At 48.3% G+C, this 20,198-nt stretch overlaps 1 protein-coding gene across 1 annotated transcript; it reads right to left on the bottom strand.

Moving 5' to 3' along the window:
* Positions 1-387: 387 nt before the first annotated feature.
* IFI6 (interferon alpha inducible protein 6) lies at positions 388-12,638 on the bottom strand. Its single transcript, XM_054011609.1, has 5 exons — positions 12,536-12,638; positions 9,406-9,512; positions 2,295-2,354; positions 1,758-1,919; positions 388-1,245 (listed from the first exon to the last, which is right to left on the bottom strand). Exons 2-5 carry the CDS (start codon positions 9,476-9,478, stop codon positions 1,139-1,141), a joined length of 402 nt encoding a protein of 133 aa, XP_053867584.1. The 5' UTR covers positions 9,479-9,512; positions 12,536-12,638; the 3' UTR covers positions 388-1,138.
* Between the last annotated feature and the right edge of the window lie 7,560 nt (positions 12,639-20,198).

The raw sequence follows: 20,198 nt of genomic DNA, 5'->3' as shown, positions 1-20,198 counted from the left end.
GGAAGGCATGAGCGGCTGACACAGGGCGCTTACCTGTGCTGGTCAGTTTCCCCTACATGGGCGGGGCCTTGTTGAAGGGGAGAACAGAAGAGCAGTGACCAGTCCTCTTCAGTGAGGAGAGGAGAGCCCGGCAGAGCGGGTGAGTGGGGGTGGGGGAGAGAGAGTTGCTGCTGTGCTGGGAGGTGGGGGGGCTCTGAAGTAGGTTGTACTCCAGGGGAAGAAACCTGGCACATGGCGCATACCTTATGACAGTGCAGTCACTGTCTAGAGCACTACAGGAACCATGTGAGGCAGGAAGCCCCAGGGAACTTCCGCTCAATTCACGCTGCTGCCGGCCAGGTGAATGATGGACATACACCGTGTGGTCAATCAACACGACTATCCAGATTCCTGGCTGCAAACGTTTTTTTATTTTTTATTTTTCCTCTGCAGCCTCTTGTAGGTTGCTGGCCGGTCTCCCACTCCCCAGCCCAGAAAGGATTAAACCCCATAGCCACAGTCTGTTCAGTCGCTTTCTTTGGGGGAACCATTTAACGGTTGCACCAACCACCTTTGGCAACCCCCTCCCTCCAAAGCTGCTTCCCCACCCCCCACTACCTGCCCCCGATCGCTCCTCAGCCACGGGGGGCGGAAAGGGGAGGAGGGGTCACTGTGCAGGGAGCTGCCCTCCCCCGGTCCACCCAACCCCCCATGCATTCAGATGCCCCCCTGCACCCAGACCCACCCTGCTGTGCCCCAACCACCTTCACCTGGACCCCCCTCCCCACAGTGTCCCATTCCCCCTGCACCTGGAATCCCCCAACAAGCCCCTCTGCATCCAGATCTCTCCTGCATCCAGACACCCCACCAAGCTGCCCACACCCAGATTGCCCGGGGGGCTGGTATAGCTTTGTTGCTCAGGCGTGTGGATTTTTCACACCTGAGTGACGTAGTTATACCACAGTACATGGGTAGGGTAGACCTGGCCAAACACACCTATTGATTTCAGTAGGAATTAGAGCAAATCCCTGGAGAATTGCATCAAACCCCTTCCCCCAAATACAGAAGTCAAACTACGCCTATGCCCAGGCTCGGTATGGCGAGCCCAGAGGCAGCTTTCCCGACAGCCGGCGAGAGGAGAGCTGCAGGGGGAGGGGGATTACTGCTTCTTGGACTTCTGCTTCTTGCCGCAGATGAAGTTCTGGTGGACGGTGTAGCCCAGCTTGGAGCCGACCGACCCCCAGGCCACGCTGCCTGCTTGAGCTCCTGGAAGGAACACAGAACAAAGGCTAGTGAATAGTCAGCGCAGACCCCAGTCAATCCGGCGGCGGATGGGGAACAGATCCAATGCCCGCACTGTCCAGGCGAGAAGCCAGCCTGGACTCGGTCGCTATATTAGGGAGAGTCACACGGTCCCAATCTGACCTCAACTGTTTCACGAGCAGGCGTCATGACTCCTTGCTTCTGTTCTTGGCTCCACTGTACAGGACCTGGGCAAGTGACTGCCACTGTCTCTGCTGCCCCCCACCCTCTGCCCTGGCTAGTTAGAACGGTAACTCCCCAGGGCAGGGGCTCTCTCACCATACCGATCAAGAGGGGCGTTTGGTCTCACTAGCACTAAAAGCCCCCCAAGTGCCACGATTCCCAGCCCCCTGCTCTTCTTACAAAACACCCCCCTTCCTAGCGATCCTGAGTGAAAGGCAAACGAAAGGGGAATAAGCTCTTTAAAAGCCAGGCTGGGTTTGAAGTGTTCCTTGCACGGGGCATGTCCCACCTACCGAGGCTCTGGAGCGTGGCCACGACTCCCCCTGCAGGCACACCGCCTCCCGAACTTATGGCAGACCAGCTCATCAGCCAGGAACCCACGGAGTTGGCTGCTATGCCGGTGGCCTGGAACCCCAGCGTAGCCAGCACGGCTGGTCCCGCGTACATCAGAGCAGCTGGAGCAGAGAGAGACAGACTAGATCAGAGGAGTTTCTGTTTCAGCCCCCTTTCGAAGCCCAAACCACTCAGCCCGAGCGAGGCGTTCACCGCAGAGGAGGAAGGCCCTGTTTGGTTTACAGGGGGTCATATAGCATGTTAAGGGCTGTCTGCAGTATTAGACTTCAGCTGCTCTCCCCTCCCATCCCAGCCTTGTGCTGTGAGGAGAACTAACAAACTCAGCACACACACACACACACACTCACCTGCTACAAAACCATCTACTATTACCCTGGGCTGTATGGATAGGACTGCTCCAGTATCATGCACCTTTTCCTCTGCCCCCTCCCTCCCCCACTCCCGGCCTCCATTGGGGAGGGGCATTAATAACCCACCTCCTCCCACGACCACGTACGGGAGAGCATCTATTAATGTGCAGCTATCCTCTTCATCATCTAAAGAGAATGACAGAAAAACAGTTTGAGTGTTACTGGGGCTTCTGGGTTAGAGAGGGCACGTGGGGGAGCATGTGTGTTTTAATGTTTGCTTATTTTTGCACATCCAAAATAAGAAGGGATTCTGGCAGGGGGAGAGAGGCTTGTTTAGGCCACAATCCTGCAGTCGGATCCATGCACGGGAACACCGACACTCATGCAGAGCCCCCGGTGACTTCTCTGGGTGCAGAGGGTAGCGTCTTAGATTATAAACTATAAGAGGCAGGGGTCTCGTCTCCGTGTTTTCCTCATAGACTCATAGACTTTAAGGTCAGAAGGGACCATTATGATCATCTAGTCTGACCCCCTGCATGCTGCAGGCCATAAAACCGTCCCTACCCCTTCCCTGGACTCTGCTGTTGAAGTCCCCAATCCTGTTTTAGGTGACTTCAATCGGCAGAGACCCTCCTGCTAGAGATCCCTGCCCCATGCTGCGGAGGAAGGCGAAAAACCTCCAGAGGCTCGGCCAATCTGCCCTGGAGGAAAATTCCTTCCCGACCCCAAAAATGGCGATCAGTCAGACCCCGAGCATATAGGCAAGAGTCACCAGCCTGACCCCTGTCAGCCATTATACGATTTACCTACCATTGTTTGGTTTTCCTTGACTACTATGTTTTACCATTAAACCATTCCCTCCATAAATTTATCTAACTTAATCTTAAAACCAGACAGGTCCGTCGCCCCCACCGTTTCCCTCGGAAGGCCGTTCCAATATTTCACCCCTCTGACGGTCAAAAACCTTCGTCTAATTTCAAGCCTGAACTTCCCCACGGCCAGTTTATATCCATTCGTTCTCGTATCCACATTAGTACTAAGCTGGAATAATTCTTCTCCCTCCCTTGTATTAATCCCTCTAATATATTTAAAGATAGCAATCATATCCCCCCTCAGCCTTCGCTTTGTCAGACTAAACAACCCAAGCTCCTCTAGTCTCTTTTCATACGACAGGTTTTCCATTCCTCTGATCATCCTAGTGGCCCTTCTCTGCACCCGTTCCAGTTTGAGTTGATCTTTTTTAAACATGGGAGACCAGAACTGCACACAGTACTCCAAGTGAGGTCTCACCAGCGCCTTGTACAACGGGAGCAGGACCTCCTTATCCCTACTAGATATACCTCACCTAATGCATCCCAAGACAGCATTGGCCTTTTTCACCGCCACGTCGCATTGTCGACTCATAGTCATCCTGCGGTCTACGAGGACCCCTAGGTCCTTCTCCTCTTCCGTTACTTCTAACCAATGCGTCCCCATCTTGTAACTAAAATTGTTATTAGTCATCCCCAAATGCATTACCTTACACTTTTTACTATTAAATTTCATCCTATTTCTGATACTCCAATTCACAAGCTCATTCAAGTCTCCCTGCAGGATATCCCTATCCTCCTCCGAATTTACAACGCCTCCCACCTTCGTATCATCCGCAAACTTTATCAGCCCACTCCTGCAATCGGTCCCGAGGTCAGTTATAAATAGATTAAATAAAATGGGTCCCAAAACCGAACCTTGAGGCACTCCACTAGTAACCTCCCTCCAACCCGACAGTTCACCCTTTAATACGACCCGCTGCATTCTCCCCAGTAACCAATTCCTTATCCACCTCTGGATTTTCATATCGATCCCCATGTTTTTCAGTTTAACCAATAATTCCTCATGGGGTACAGTATCAAACGCTTTACTGAAATCCAGGTATATTAGGTCCACCGCATTTCCCTTATCTAATAAATCCGTTACTTTCTCAAAGAAGGAGATCAGATTCGTTTGGCACGATCTGCCCTTCGTAAAACCATGTTGTAATTTATCGCAATTGCCACTAACCTCCAGGTCCTCCACTAGTTTCTCTTTCAGAATTTTCTCTAACACCTTGCACACTACAGATGTTAAACTAACAGGCCTGTAGTTACCCGGATCACTTTTTTTCCCTTTCTTGAAAATAGGAACCACATTAGCTATTCTCCAGTCTAACGGGACCACCCCCGAGTTTACAGATTCATTAAATATTATCGCTAACGGGCCTGCTATTTCCCGCGCCAATTCCTTCAATATTCTCGGATGAAGATCGTCCGGTCCTCCCGACTTAGCCCCATTAAGGCAATCAAGTTTTGTTTCTACCTCGAATACGGTAATCCCCCATCCCGAATGCCCCTCTGTAGTGGTGCTAGTATCCCTAATACCTTCATTGGCCTCATTAAACACCGATGCAAAATATTCATTGAGATATTGCGCCATGCCTAGATTGTCTTTAATCTCCTCTCCGGCAATAGTCTTCAGCGGTCCCACTTCTTCTTTCTTTGCTTTCTTCCTATTTATGTGGCTGTAAAACCTCTTACTATTGCTTTTAATTCCCCTCGCTAGGTCCAACTCTACACGGCCTTTGGCCTTTCTCACTCTATCTCTACATTCTCGGACTTCACTAAGGTAAGTTTCTTTACTAATCCCTCCCCTCTTCCACTCTTTGTACGCTTTCTGTTTTTTCCTAATCACCCCTTTGAGTCGGTCGCTCATCCAGCTCGGTCTAAATCTCCTGCTTTGTAATCTTTTTCCCTTTTTTGGAATGCAGGCCTCCGACAGCTCATGCATCTTTAACTTGAAGTAATCCCAGGCTTCTTCTGCCTTTAGATCCCTTAATACGTTTGCCCAATCCACTTCCCTTACCAGTCCCCTTAATTTGTTAAAATTGGCCTTTTTAAAATTATAAACCCTAGTCTTTGACTTAATTCTGTTACTCCTCCCATGTATTTTAAACCGAATTAGCTCATGATCACTGGAGCCCAAATTGTCCCCCACTAGCACTTCCTCAACGAGGTCCTCACTGCTTACCAGAATCAAATCTAAAGTGGCCTCCCCCCTCGTCGGTTCAGCTACCACTTGATGAAGGAATTGATCAGCAAGCACATCTAGGAACATCTGAGCCCTATTATTACTACTAGCGTTTGTGCCCCAATCTATATCCGGGAAGTTAAAGTCCCCCATAATTACACAGTTTCTATTAGTAATTACTTCTCTAAACACATTAAATAGTTCCTTATCCATATCCTGGGTCGATCCCGGCGGTCTATAGCACACTCCAAGCACTATCCCCGGAGAGGCTCTAGTAGTCCTATTACCCAGTGTGAGTATTGCCCAGACGGACTCTGTGTTATCTAATCCATCCACTATTATTTCTTTACAGCTTATTTCACTGTTGACATACAATGCCACCCCCCCACCTTTACCTTTGTTCCGGTCTTTCCTAAACAGCGTATACCCCTCCATACCTGTGTTCCAGTCGTGACCGTCATTCCACCACGTTTCTGTTATTCCTACGATATCCGGTTTCAGCTCTTGGACCAAGAGCTCCAATTCCTCCATTTTATTACCTAGGCTTCTCGCATTGGTGTATAAACACCCTAATGTATGTCGTTTAGCCTGTCTCCCATTAGTAGCACTATATGTTGCGGGCCTCCTTGCGCCCGTCCCCCCTGTCCTTCCTATGTCCAATCTCGTCTCCCCGGCTATGTCTCCTCTCATTTTACTCACCTTTTCCATACTGGAATCTGGCGTGGAGATTAACTGTGCATCTCCCAACCTTCTCCCCAAACTTCCTAGTTTAAAGCTCTTTTGATAAGATGAGCCAGCCTCCCTCCCAGAAGTCTATTTCCTTCCCTACTCAGGTGAAGCCCATCCCGCGAGAACAGGTGTCTGTCCCCAAAAGCCTCCCAGTGGCCATACATCCCAAAGCCCTCCTTATAGCACCACTCCCTTAGCCAAGTATTTATTCTCACAATCCTATCAGCCCTTTGCTGCCCTTCCCTCGGAACGGGCAGAATCCCACTAAAGATAATCTGAGCCTCTATCTCCTTGAGCGTCTTCCCCAGCCTGGCATAATCTCCCTTGATTCTCTCTAACGAGAACCTAGCCGTGTCATTCGTTCCTACATGAAGGATTATCAAGGGGTTCTTACCTGCTCCTTTTAGGATCCTTTTCAACCGCAGGTCCACATCGCGTATCTTTGCGCCCGGGAGACAGCACACCCTTCTGTTCTCCGGGTCCGCCCTGGTCACAGGCCTGTCCAATCTCCTCAGTAATGAGTCTCCAATTACATACACCTGCCTTCGCCTGGCAACAGTGCCATCTAGTAATCTAGTCTCTAATCCCTCTAGTCCTGACCTGAGCCTGTTCCTATCTTCCCTAATGCTCCCCCTTATGCCTTCCTGAATCCTCCCGGGGCCCAGAATTGGTGCTGTCTCCATCAACTCCTCCCCTCTCTCTCTCGGACTAGCCGCTCTTCTCTTCTTCCTCACTCTCCCACCTTCAGCCGCCACCTGCTGCCCCTCCACCTCGCTATCCAAACACTCGAACCTATTCCTGAGTTCTATTCCCCCCTCACTGGCCCTTCTTTTCCTTGGCCTGCTTCTGACAGTCACATGGTTCCACCTCCCATGCTCTCCCCCTTCCATTCCCCTATCACCCTCCTCTGCCTCTACCTGCGCCGCAGGGCATTCTCCTTCAGCCCCTCCTTGCCTGTCCTCCATCAGCTGCTCAAACCCCCGCCTAAACTCCACCAGGGTATCTACCTGCATCTCTAGCCCCTTAATCTTTTCCTCCAGTAACACTATCAGGCGACACTTCATACACACATACCTGTGTTCCGGCTCCCCTGCTAGGACCATATACATACCACAGCTTCCACATGCAGCCATCTGCATTCTGTCTGCTGCTGCTGCTTGGCTCATGCCTGCTGGGCTCCCTGCCCACGGCGCCTGTGGACTCAGAGCACACACCACACCTTGCCCTCCGGCCTCCCCCCTTACCTCCCCCTGCAAACTCCCTCTCAAACTCCCCTGTTAGCCGCCCTGTTTGCTGCCTCCGGTGCCGCTGCTTCCTGGGTGAAGCAGTGATCTGGGTGCTGACCCATCGGGCCTTCCAGCCAGAAAAGGCTACAGTTAAAGTTGGGCTCAGAACCTGTAACTCTTGTGCGTATTTATCACAACACAGCCTTTAATACCACAAATAACACGGTATTGTACGACTCCCCTGGCCCCTTCCCAACCTTATCTGTGTGCTCATCTCTGCTCATGTTTCTGTACTTGCCACACTGGTCCAATCAAAGCCAGGTTTCTCTGGACCACCCAGAGGTGCATCTAAGCGAGGGCTAGTTCCACACCCAGGGCCTGATCCAGCGCGAGGATCCATGTGGGTGCAGCGACCCACTGGCAAGATCAGGTCCCAGAGCTCAGCATTTTATGCCCTGGGTTTCACGTATGGCACTGCTCTACAGAAAGGTCACAAGAGTATTTTCCCCACCCCTCTTCTTGTGCTCAGAAGGAGATGAGCTGTGATTCGTCACCAACGAAAGACCATTTAAAAAAACCAAAACACACATTTTTGGGCAGAGGCCAGGTCTGGAACGTCTCAGGAAGCTCCCGAGAAGAAGAGCCGTCATGCAGCCTTAACTAGAGACCTTAGTGCAGAGGTTCCCAAAGTGGGTGATACCGCCCCCTGGGGGGCGCTGGAACGATCCAGGGGGGCAGTAGTAGCCTCGGGTGCAATTGGGGGGCGTTGAATAAAAATAAGGGGGCGGTGGAAGCATAAAGAAAGAATATAAGAAAATTTTGAAAAACCGTTCGTACATGTTTCATCTGTTGTGTAACATAGAGTTAAAGTTGTAGTGATTACTTTATTTTCCAAATAAATTCACAAATTATAACCAATCAGGTTTCAAGTCCGCCAACAGCTCTTAACAAGCAAGTGTTGGCAGGCGAGCGTGTCGCGCATTGTCGGGAAGTCCAGCATGCATCGGCAGGAATATGTGCGTGTAATGACTTGTTTACAATACGATACTATAAATAGGCGACATGTATGAAATCTAATTTAGATTGTTTCTTAATTGTGTAAAAAGCAGTTAACAATAGTTCAATATTTAAAATTTTTATTCATATTCGATACCTTCGATCTTTACGGATCACATACAAAGCAAATTGTATTATTGTTGTTTCAATAAAACAGCAATTTACACGTGAGTATTTTTATACATTTTCTTACATATCTACCGTACGTTTCTATGTCTCTAGTGCTTACTAATAAAATCGTAGCAGGCTTGTGGCGGTACAGTACTATTTGAAGTGTACATTCAATATATTTGTCATATTTTTTATTACAATATTAACGAAAACGGGAATGAAATCGTAAAAAAAACTGTTAACTATTAACATGTATTTATATCTATCGAATCATCTGTGTTAATTGGTAAATAAGGCGTGTGTTAATAAGGAACAATTATTTAAATAAGGGCAAACTAAATTAAAACTATTAACTGATTTTTAATTGCATATTGATTATTTTTAATTAATTATTTCTTGATCAATTTAGTTTGATATTTGACAGTTTAATATCAAATACATATATCTAATGCTGAGCAAAGAACAAAACCCAGTTTATTAGTTTCATTAGTATTTTAGTTTGGTTGTCTTTTGCCATCTTACGCAAAAACCACTGTATACCTGATGTCGTGGGCGATATTCTAATAACACATCTTTCTTTACTATATTGTAGGACGTTGGTAGAAATATAGATACATAAAAGAACACAAATTTGTCACTGCATCTTTCTGTTTGTTCGCTTAAAGAAGGTAGATTTCCAGGGGGGCGCTGAGTAATTTTTTTTCTGAAAAGGGGGCGGTAGGCCAAATAAGTTTGGGAACCTCTGCCTTAGTGCTACGAGGCCACTTCTAAGACACCATGCAAGCCTATGATGCTATAGCATGACAGTGGCTATCACACAAGCATCCATCGCGCACACGTGGGAGTTTAGGGGTCTGCAGGGAAGGGAGCAAGGACAGCACAGGCCATGGGGACTCACTTCCAGGGTGGGGCGATGGCAGAGCTGACTCTGTGCAAACAATGCCGTTGCCCACGGCAAGGAGAAAGCAGAAGCGCGCAGTCCCCAGCGCTGTCTGTCCACGTAGCACCCCGGCCCTCGCACCAAGCGGATTTTGATTTTGGGGAGCAATGGAAATAAGCAAAACTAAACGGACCTGTAAACTTGTCAGCAGAGCCGCTGGACAGAACCAGACACAGCAGGAAGAGAAGCTGAGATTGCCGCCACATGGCGCCCGAGGGGGGTTGTCTTCCTCAGAGGCACCTGCAGGTACAAAAGTGACACCAGCCCTCCGCCCTGTTACCATTCCACTGCCTGCCAGTCAATTGGGGGAGGGAGGTGTGTGCGCACCACTGCCCTCTGCTGGAGATGACCAGTAAACGCTAACCTCCCCCAAAGGTATCAGAGGGGTAGCCGTGTTAGTCTGAATCTGTAAAAAGCAACAGAGGGTCCTGTGGCACCTTTAAGACTAACTTCAGAGTAACAGCCGTGTTAGTCTGTATCCGCAAAAAGAAGAACAGGAGTACTTGTGGCACCTTAGAGACTAACAAATTTATTAGAGCATAAGCTTTCGTGGACTACAGCCCACTTCTTCGGATGCATAGAATGGAACATATAATGAGGAGATATATATATATACACACATACAGAGAGAGCATAAACAGGTGGGAGTTGTCTTACCAACTCTGAGAGGCCAATTAATTAAGAAAAAAAAAAAAAAAAAAAAAAAAAAAAAAACTTTTGAAGTGATAATCAAGCTAGCCGAGTACAGACAGTGTGATAAGAAGTGTGAGAGTACTTACAAGGGGAGATAGTCAACGTTTGTAATGGCTCAGCCATTCCCAGTCTGAGTCAATAAGGACTGGGAATGGCTGAGCCATTACAAACGTTGACTATCTCCCCTTGTAAGTACTCTCACACTTCTTATCACACTGTCTGTACTCGGCTAGCTTGATTATCACTTCAAAAGTTTTTTTTTTTTTTTTTTTTTTTTTTCTTAATTAATTGGCCTCTCAGAGTTGGTAAGACAACTCCCACCTGTTTATGCTCTCTCTGTATGTGTGTATATATATCTCCTCATTATATGTTCCATTCTATATGCATCCGAAGAAGTGGGCTGTAGTCCACGAAAGCTTATGCTCTAATAAATTTGTTAGTCTCTAAGGTGCCACAAGTACTCCTGTTCTTCTTTTTAAGACTAACAGAAGTATTGGGAGCATAAGCTTTCATGGGTAAGAAGCTCACTTCTTCAGATGCAAGAAGTGAGGTTCTTACCCACGAACGCTTATGCTCCCAATACTTCTGTTAGTCTTAAAGGTGCCACAGGACCCTCTGTTGCTTCCCCAAAGGGTTCTCAAGCTCTCACCTCTTCCACGAACACACTGGAAGAACAAGCAGTCTATTCCCCAGGATTTGGGGCTGGGCATTATGAGCCAGGCTCATGTCTCATAGTCTTTAAGGTCAGAAGGGACCATCGTGATCAGCTAGTCCAGTGGAGCTCAACCTTTCCAGACTCCTGTGCCCCTTTTAGGGGGCGGATTTGTCTTGTGCACCCCACTTTTCACCTCCACTTAAAAACTATTTGCTTGTAAAATCAGACATAAAAAGACAGAAGCGTCACAGCCACACTGTTACTGACACATTGCCGACTTTCATTTTTACCATACAATTGTAAAATAAACCGATTGGGATAGAAATATTGTACGTACATTTCAGGGTGATATTTGAGCCTGTTTGTCACGCCTGAGCCTTGTCGGAAGCCTGTGCCCCAGGCAGGGGGCTGAAGCATGTAACTTAGCTTCACGGGGTCCCCTGTGGCATGGAACACGGGACAACTGCCCTGCTTGCCACCCCCTAATGCCAGCCCTGAACTTGCAACTCCCCCAAACCTGTCCCGTGACCCCCCCAGCTCAGGGGTGGGCAAACTACAGCCCACGGGTGAGATCCGGCCCCTCAGCACTTTGGTTCCAGCCCATGGGTTTGCCCCCTATGGTGCTGCGGGCCCCACGCCGCTCTCAGAAGTGGCCCCCGGGCGGGGGGGGGGGGCAGAGGGCTCTGTGCGTTGCCTTTGCCTCCAGGCACCGCCCCCCCTCCCCCCGCAGCTCCCATTGGCCAGGAACGGGGAACCGCGGCCAATGGGAGCTTCAGGGGAGGTACCTGGAGGCGCGGCAAGGACAGCGCACATGGAGCTCTTCACCCCCCCAATGCCCTGAGGGACTGCAACGCTTCCTGGAGCAGCGTGGGGCAGGGGACAGGACAGGCATGCAGGTAACCTGCCCTGGCCCCGGTGCATGCCGCTGCCACGCCAGAGCCGCTTGAGGTAAGTTGGCCAGAGCCTGAACCCCTCCTGCACCCCACCCCCCCCAACTCCCTGCCATAAGCCCCCTGCCTGCACTTCACACCCCTCCTGCACCCCAACCCCCTGCCCTAAGCCCCCTCCCACAGTCTGTACCCCTCTTGCACCCCAACCCTGTTCCCTGAGCCCCCTCATACACCCTGCACCCCAACCCCCTGCCCTGAGCCACCTGCTGCACCCTACATCCCTCCTGCACCCCAACCCCCCTTCCCTGAGCCCCCTGCCTGCACCTCACACCCCTCCAGCACCCCAACCCCCTTCCCTGAGCCCCCTCATACGCCCTGCACCCCTCCTCTGCTCCAATCCCTGAGCCCCTTCTGGCACACCACACCCCCTCCCACATCCCACACTCCCTCACGCACACCACCCCCCTGCCCCAGCCCTGCATACAATTTCCCCACCCAGATGTGGCCCTCAACACAAAAAGTTTGCCCACCCCTGCCCTGGGGGGCTGCATCCCTCCAGTTGAGAAACATTGATCTAGATGATTGAGTGCCCCCTGGAATACCTCGAGCACCCATACCCCTATTTGAGAACCACTGATCTGGTCTGACCTCCAGCACGTTGCAGGTGACAGAACCTCACCCACCCACTCCTGTAATGGACCAGATCCTCCAACCTCTGGCTGGGTTATTGAAGTGCTCCAATCATGATTTAAAAACTACAAGTTACAGAGAAGCCACCATTTATGCAAGTTTGAACCTGCAAGTGACCCATGCTGCAGAGGAAGGGGGGGAAAAAAAAAAAAAAAACCCAGGGTCTCTGCCAACCTGACCCAGGGGAAAATTCCTTCTCAACCCCAAACGTCACTCCTACGAGTTTAAAATCCTAAATTCCCTGCTCAAGCCGGAGTGTCTCTCTCTCTCCAGCTCAATGCAATGACCTTGCATTTACCCCGTTACGGAGCAGACACCTTGCGCCTCCTTTTTACCTTGCACAGCTGTACCCAGTGGAGCCGAGGACAAGCAGCCTCCCTGCAGATCAGGATGTAGCTGCTACAGGACCCAACCCATCCAACTGCCCCTTTTTATCCCCATCCCTTTGTCTCCACCCCTTCACCCAAGCTCATCCCCTGCTGCTGTTCGTTTAATCTCTCCCAGTTTCGTTTCTCTTGTCGACAGGCTCTTCACTTTCCGCTAGAAGGAAATAAATGAGTCCAGGAAACTGAAACTTAGGCTTAAAGGGACCTCACCCATTTAAAAGGCACCCGTCTACTTACAAACATTTCCCCTCCTATGGTACAAGCCACAGTCACTAGCACTGGGAGAAAACATCTCCTCCCTACCCCCATTACTTCCAGTTTGTTCCCTTTGTACCTGGCAGCATTTGGGTACTTCCACTTCCCCCTTTTGCACCTGATCCTGCAAACTTTTACCCTCCCACATCAGTACATTTGCTCCCATGACAGTCCATCCCCCTGTCCTCCCCCCAGAGCCGGACACCCTAACAACAGTGGGGGTGGGGGCTCCACAAACGGGTGCAAAAGCTGCCTCCCCACTCAGCAGTGGGAGCTGCCCCTCCAGCCCCAGTGTTGGCAGCTGAGAGCCTCCCTTCTCCAAAACAGCAGCAGTATTTGCCTGTCTCTGCAGACAAACTTCTGGGGGAACCTGCAGTTTGGGGGGGGGGAATCATTGTGATACTTGTAAACAGCGTAAGGTGACCAGACAGCAAATGTAAAAAATCGGGACAGGAGGTGGGGGGTAATAGGAGCCTATATAAGAAAAAGACCCAAAAATCTGGACTGTCCCTATAAAATCGGGACATGTAGTCACCCTATAACAGCATCTCCGTGATACGGAGTCGCTGCGATGATGATGCACAGGCAGCCCATCATGCTATCGCTGCAGGCTACGTTCCCTCCAAGGTGCGCAGCCGTGCACACTGCACTCAGGGGCGTGGGGTGAGAGGCAAGCTTGGGGCGTGCCGAGCTTCTGCGACTGTAGATAAATCTCTGATAATTTTCATATGACTTTACATTGTGCCTCTTCATATAACCTTGTGGTGGGTCTACCCACATGTGACCTCTGTTTTCATGGGACTTTGTATCAAAGCCTCATTTAGAAACTTTGCATTGCCCTTGGTATAATATTGTAGCCCCTGAGGATAGAATGAGATAGAGGAAGAATTTCTTTTTGCTAGCAGTGGAACAAGAGCTCTCCCCCCCCCCCCCCTTGATCAATTGCCCTGTTGAATGAATGAGGTGTGAATGAGCAAGGCATAGAAGGCAGCACCTTCAGACAGCCTCAACTGTTGGAGAGGGGCTGGGAGCCAGACCCAAGGACAATAAAACGTGTCAAGTGGGCTCATCAAAGACAAGCAGACATACCTCGGGGGTTAGAAGCAAGCACCTTCTTTTGGAAACACCCTCTTTGCAGCATTGGGACAACACTCAAAAGAAAGCAGCACAAAGGACCAATGGACACAGATACAGAGTTTGAATCTGGTATAGATTTGCATAAGAGGGAAGCTGCTATAAAAGTGAGGTGTCCTGCAGAGGACCCCGGGTCTCGTCTTGTCAACATGGGAGCATCGATCCGGATCGGCAGAAGCCCGGCTCCACCCCCTCCCCCATCTAACTCACCTGGCCAGTGAAGTTAAGGGGAGCAACTAATTGGTAACAACAAGACGGAGTGTGTTTGTGTGTGTGTGTGAGTGTAAGTGTAATATATTATATGCATATAATACAGTGTTAATGAATACATGTATTACTAATAAATGTGGCGTTTTGCCTTATTCCCCCTGAAAAGATCCTGTGCAGTACTTTGAGTACAACACGACTCCCCCAGCCCCGGGGCAGCAGCAGCGCAGAGAGGAGAGACGCCTCTCCCCTGGGGCTCCTGCAGCTGGGGAGAGGGCTGGAGGGGGTCCTCTCTCTCCACTGCAGCCCTGGGCACCGGCACCCCAAACCCCTCATTCCCAGCCCCACACCAGAGCCTGCACCCCTAGCCAGAGTCCTTACCCCCCCCTGCATCCCAGCCCTCTGCCCCAGCCCTAAGCCTCCTCCCACACCCCAAACCGCTCAGCCCTACCCCCACTACACATCACCTCCATGTTGGTGCACATAACCTTCATTCCGCACATAGATGGGAAAAATTAGAGGGAACATTGGCTGCAGGGTCACTTTCACTAATGGCTTTTCTTTTCCACAGGCATCAGATGACATTATTGACACAGGTGCCTTTTGTCCACCGTGGAGCTGGAGAAGAAAGACAAGGCGGGGGGCAGGGACGGAACATCTTTTATTGGACTTGACTGGCTATTGGTGAGAGAGACCAGCTTTCCAGCTTACTCAGAACTCTGGGAAAGGTACTCAGGCTGTGTCAGCTAAATACAAGGCGGAACAGATTGTTTAGCAGAAGTAGCTAACTCCTATTTCAAGGGACCAGTCAAGGGGAAGTGGCCAGTTAACACCTCTACAGTCATAGGACAACATTATGAATTGAAGCTCCCATTCATAACTTCGCTAGCCATTAAAAATCACGGATTCAAAGTCACTGGATTTATGGTTTATTACAACAATCGTTAATCCACTAACCCCCCTTTTTGTCCGATGACTGGAGACTAGACATAGAGCTGTGCTGAAGTAAGCTCTCTCAGGGTGGCTAAGCACTGGAGTAAATTGCCTAGAGAGGTTGTGGAGTCTCCATCATTGGAGGTTTTTAAGAACAGGTTAGACAAACACCTGTCAGGGATGGTCTAGTTATTACATAGTGCTTCCTTGAGTGCAGGAGACTGGATCTGATGACCTATTGATGTCCCTTCCAGTCCTACACGGTCATCTATGATTCTCTCCTGACCCTGGATCCCAGCTCTTTTCCACCTGGCTTCATTGCACCTGCGGGCTGTAAGAGCCGGAGACATGGAGGCACGTGGTGGGCTCCACACAACCATCCCAAGACAACTTCAAACCAGACAGACAGCCAGATAGAGTGACCAGAGGGCAAGTGTGAAAAATCAGGACAGGGGGTGGGGGGTAACAGGTGCCTATATAAGAAAAGGCCCCCAAAATAGGGACTGTCCCTATAAAATTGGGACATCTGGTCACCCTACAGCCAGGTCCAGATTCAGCTGGTCTGGGAAGGACACGTAGTGCTCGTGCGCGCCCATGGCCTGATTTGACAGATACTATGGGCACATGGAATCATCAAAATCTATTGCATCAACTTGATGTTACATGTATCTTTATTGGCTAGCGATTAGATTCCTGATTCAGTGGGGGAGTTACAAGGTTTCCCTGGGGGGCCATGGAAGAATAATGCCAAACCCTAAGGCAAGTTACAAGTCTGGAGAAGTTTGGTCCTCACAAAGTTGCATAGATTTGCTCAAGTGGCCTGGCAAACAAAGAACTGAAAACGGTATAAAACCACCACCCTGACGCAGACAGAGGGGGGACTCTTAGATTTGAGCTAAGGACCAACATGAAACTGTGATCAAGAGAGACAGACCCTGCAGAAAGGGTCTGAAGTATTTTAATCCCAATGGGGAAGATGTGTCACTGCCTGGTAAGCTAGACCTGCAAATAAATGCTTGGTTTCCTGGTATGTTTTCTCTGAAATCATCATCTACTTTCTCTGAAATGCTTCTGAATCAACAGTACTTTGTTCTAGGAGAGCTGGCTGGTCCCTGGCTGACCTTGTCACTGCCCCTGAGAGAACGGGACTGCAGGGGCTGAATTAAAGTCAGGCCTGTTGAGGTGATTACAGTGAATTGCAGGTTTCCGCAGCCTACATGCTCCATCTGGAGGGAGTGGATTGTGGGATCACACCTGGAAAAAGGTGATGGCTAGAGGCCTGAGGACTAAATGGGACACCCTTGTCACGCTGTCTCGAGTGGCTCACAACTGAGAGTGCCGACCTTAGGGCAGACTGTCAAAAAACGGGGCAGACACCCTTACCTGGCGGTGTCTTCTATAATCAGATTTCACCAAACCAGTAACAAATGTGAGCTCCTGGATCACTATCCCAGTCTTAGCATGGAGTCACAGACTGTCCCCTTGATTGTCCAGCCTCTCTGGTCACCCAGACAAACCAAACTTAGTGATAATGGTCACTTAAACCAAAATTCACACCACATCAAGTTGCTCTGAGTCCCAAGAGAACGGTCACTTACCCTAGAACAATTGGTACTGTACTCAGATCATACACCAAAGACAACGCTAATAGTCAATTCTGTAGTAAACTAACTAAAGATTTATTAGCTAAGAAAAAGAAATGAGCGTTATTGAGATGTTAAAGCAGGTAAAATATATGTACAGGTGAATCACCGTTTGTAATTCCAAATGATGGCAGTGATGTAATAAACTGCCAGTTTCTCAAAAGTCTGGTCGGGGTACCCAGACTCTCTCAGGGGATCTCCGCCTTTTATCTGGTACACTTCCCTGTAAGAGTCCATACGGTCCAGAGCTGAAGGATCTTTCCCAGAATCCATCTTTCAAGCTTTTTCTCACAGAAAACAAGCTGACAGCGACACTACTCATGTGGCTTTTCCTTTGATAAAGGTGAGTGAGGAACGGCCACTTGCTTTGAAATTAGCCTTTCCTTCATTTGCATTCCACAAAGCTTCATTTGCAGTTGATGGGTTATTTAGTTACAGGGGTATACACATGGTAAATGTTATTGCATTGCAACAGGATACAAATAAGTGGAAACAATGCAAGTAACATTCCATTCGTTTTCATGAAGTTTAAAGTCCCTATAAACATTTAACAATCACTTTGATCTATACTAATACAAATATGAATTGGCCTCAATACCCTCTGACATGACCTGGTCTGCCAGCATCACAGCCCTCAAGGAGGCCACAAAGGGGTCAGAAGTAGATTACATTTTCAATGAATAGTAAATACACCAAAATATACATTTTTAGGACACTGAAACTCATCACAAATTCAGGTTGAATTCAGCAAATAGTTTTGGCCGGAAAAGAGCTGAAAACATCTAAATGGTTTATTTCTGCCATTTTAAAACTAAATGCAACTTTTAATTTCAAAACAGCGCTTCATTTTGAAATTCAGATTAAATAAAAAAATTTTTTTTAAAGGGTGAAAAACACCCTAAATGAAAAAGGTTCAAAGCAAACCAAACTTTTTTTTTCACACCTGGATTTTTGGGTTCAAACCCCAAACTAAAAAAAGTTTCAGAGTAACTAAAAAAAATCAGTTATCTGCTCTGTTCCAGTCACAGGTTCAGTTATCTCAGGAACTGTGACAGCTGACTCCTTTCCTCTTCTTCATGGAGAAAGACCTGCCTTTCTTCTGGCGTTAATCTCTGGATGGAGGTATCCCAGCCCCTTGTCTCCATCAAGAACCCTGAACTAGCTCTCATCTGCTGGTTAGTCCATAACCTGTCCTGTGTCCTCCTGGACACCAGACCAAATGGCCCCAGAGAAAGACTAAGGCCTGGTCTAAACAGTTTTTGTATTTCCCTAGTTAGAGATATGTTTTTTAACTGATCGTTCTATCAGTACAACCTCTAATGTAGAAGCAGACATAAGTGTATTTCTACCAGAAAAGTATTCCTCTTCCTGAAGAGGAATAAACTCAACTAGTATAAAACACCTTTATGCTGGTATAACTGCATCCACACTGGAGGTGAGCATGGATTATATCATTTGAACTGCATTGGTATAGTACAATTTGTGCACTGACAAGGCCTATGTGACCTTCTATTTTTACCAGCTTTAAGAATTTTCATGTAGCTCAAGGAGTAGAGGGCTGTCATTTAGAGCTGACGACACCAGGGTCATTCCTCAGCCCATCTTCCTCCTTTAAAGAACAGGCCTTCACCACTTGAGAGATGGATCCGCCCAGCAGAGGGCAGCATAGCATTTCCTTGCCTTGTTTCACTCGCTGTTAGACCGCTTTCCGTTATTTTACCATTTGCTGGGATGATTCTGAAATGAGCTCTTTCCTCATTCACAGCAGGATGCCAGCTTGAATTCATGTTCTACAGAGAGCAATGATGGCTCTGCAGGAACAATGCAGAGTGCAGGCTGTATTTGCAAAGTATGCTGGGAACCCAGATTTCCAGGGCTTTTAGTCCCTTGACTGCAGTCACTAAAAAACAATTTTGGCTTTTAGAGGATCATGAATCTCGACCCTTCTTTGAACGTATGAGTTTTATATTTGACACGGGTGAGTTGACAAGTTTTGCGGATTTTTTTCTTTTTCATAGCAAACATTTTCCCCAGATCTAGTAATTTTGGCATATTATAGAAGAAACTGAAGACTTATAGACTTTAAGGTCAGAAGGGACCATTATGATCATCTAATCTGACCTCCTGCACAACGCAGGCCACAGAATCTCACCCACCCACTCCTGTAACAAATCCCTAAACTATGCCTGAGTTACTGAAGTCCTCAGATCGTGGTTTAAAGACCTCAAGGTGCAAAGAATCCTCCAGCAAGTGACCCGTGCCCCATGCTGCAGAGGAAGGCGAAAAACTTCCAGGGCCTCTGCCAATCTGCCCTGGAGGAAAATTCCTTCCCGACCCCAAATATGGCGATCAGCTAAACCCTGAGCATGTGGGCAAGACTCACCAGCCAGCACCCAGGAAAGAATTCTCTGTAGTAACTCAGATCCCACCCCATCTAACATCCCATCACAGACCATTGGGCATATTTACCTGCTAATAATCAAAGATGAATTAATTGCCAAAATTAGGCTATCCCATCATACCATCCCCTCCATAAACTTATCAAGCTTAGTCTTGAAGCCAGATATGACTTTTGCCTCCACTGCTCCCCTTGGAAGGCTGTTCCAGAACTTCACTCCTCTGATGGTTAGAAACCTTCGTCTAATTTCAAGTCTAAACTTCCTAATGGCCAGTTTATATCCATTTGTTCTTGTGTCCGCATTGGTACTAAGCTTGAATAATTCCTCTCCCTCCCTCATATTTATCCCTTTGATATATTTATAAAGAAGAGATCCAAAGGTAAGTAGCTAAGGAATTGTTTTGGAGGTCTGGACACTCAATCAGTTTATAAAAGATATAGGCTGTTTAGATTACAGAGGAGACAAATAAGAGGGGATATATCTGAAAAGATACGCATCTCCGGAGTCAATACAGATTTACATCTGGGTAGCGGATCAAAATCTGTACCTAACCATTTTGACTTAACTGGAGTTACTCCATATTTACCCCAGTGTAACTGAGATCAGAATCTGCTCCTTACTCTGCTAGGTTCAATGGAGTCACTTCAGATTTACCCTAGCATAACAGACTAGAATCTCTCCCTAAAATTTGGAAATTTCTAGGTTATCCTTTGGAAAGGAGACATTTTCTATAGGTTCTACATTAAACACACAAACCTGTTCAAAAGTCCCTATACAACTGACAGACTGTGACGCCAAGGCTAGTATTTTGGAGGAGTTTAAGGAAATTAAGTGCCCAACTCCCAGTGAAGTTCAATGGGATTTGGCACCTAACTCTCTTAGGTTCCTTTAAACCTCGCAGCCCAAATACATCTGTGGCATACACTCCATGGAGTGTGCTATTTGCCCAGTAATTAGTAAATGCACCTGTACAGACATGTATGAGAAGCAGAATTTATTGAGACCGATGGCTGTTATTCATGGAGGGGTCCCATTTATGAA

This window comes from Malaclemys terrapin, chromosome 22 (assembly GCF_027887155.1).
Source record: "Malaclemys terrapin pileata isolate rMalTer1 chromosome 22, rMalTer1.hap1, whole genome shotgun sequence".
Lineage (NCBI taxonomy): Eukaryota > Metazoa > Chordata > Testudines > Emydidae > Malaclemys > Malaclemys terrapin.
The sequence above is the reverse complement of the archived record's forward strand: the minus strand, read 5'-3'. Positions and strand labels throughout refer to the sequence as shown.

Bases quoted from the DNA above. Each gene is read 5' to 3' on its own strand.
- IFI6 (XM_054011609.1), bottom strand. From the start codon at position 9,478: ATGTGGCGGCAATCTCAGCTTCTCTTCCTGCTGTGTCTGGTTCTGTCC. The intron at 2,355-9,405 runs GTCCGTTTAGTT...CATTCTCTTTAG, and splicing joins CTCTGCTGACAAGTTTACAG to ATGATGAAGAGGATAGCTGC. The intron at 1,920-2,294 runs GTGGGTTATTAA...TCTCTGCTCCAG, and splicing joins GTACGTGGTCGTGGGAGGAG to CTGCTCTGATGTACGCGGGA.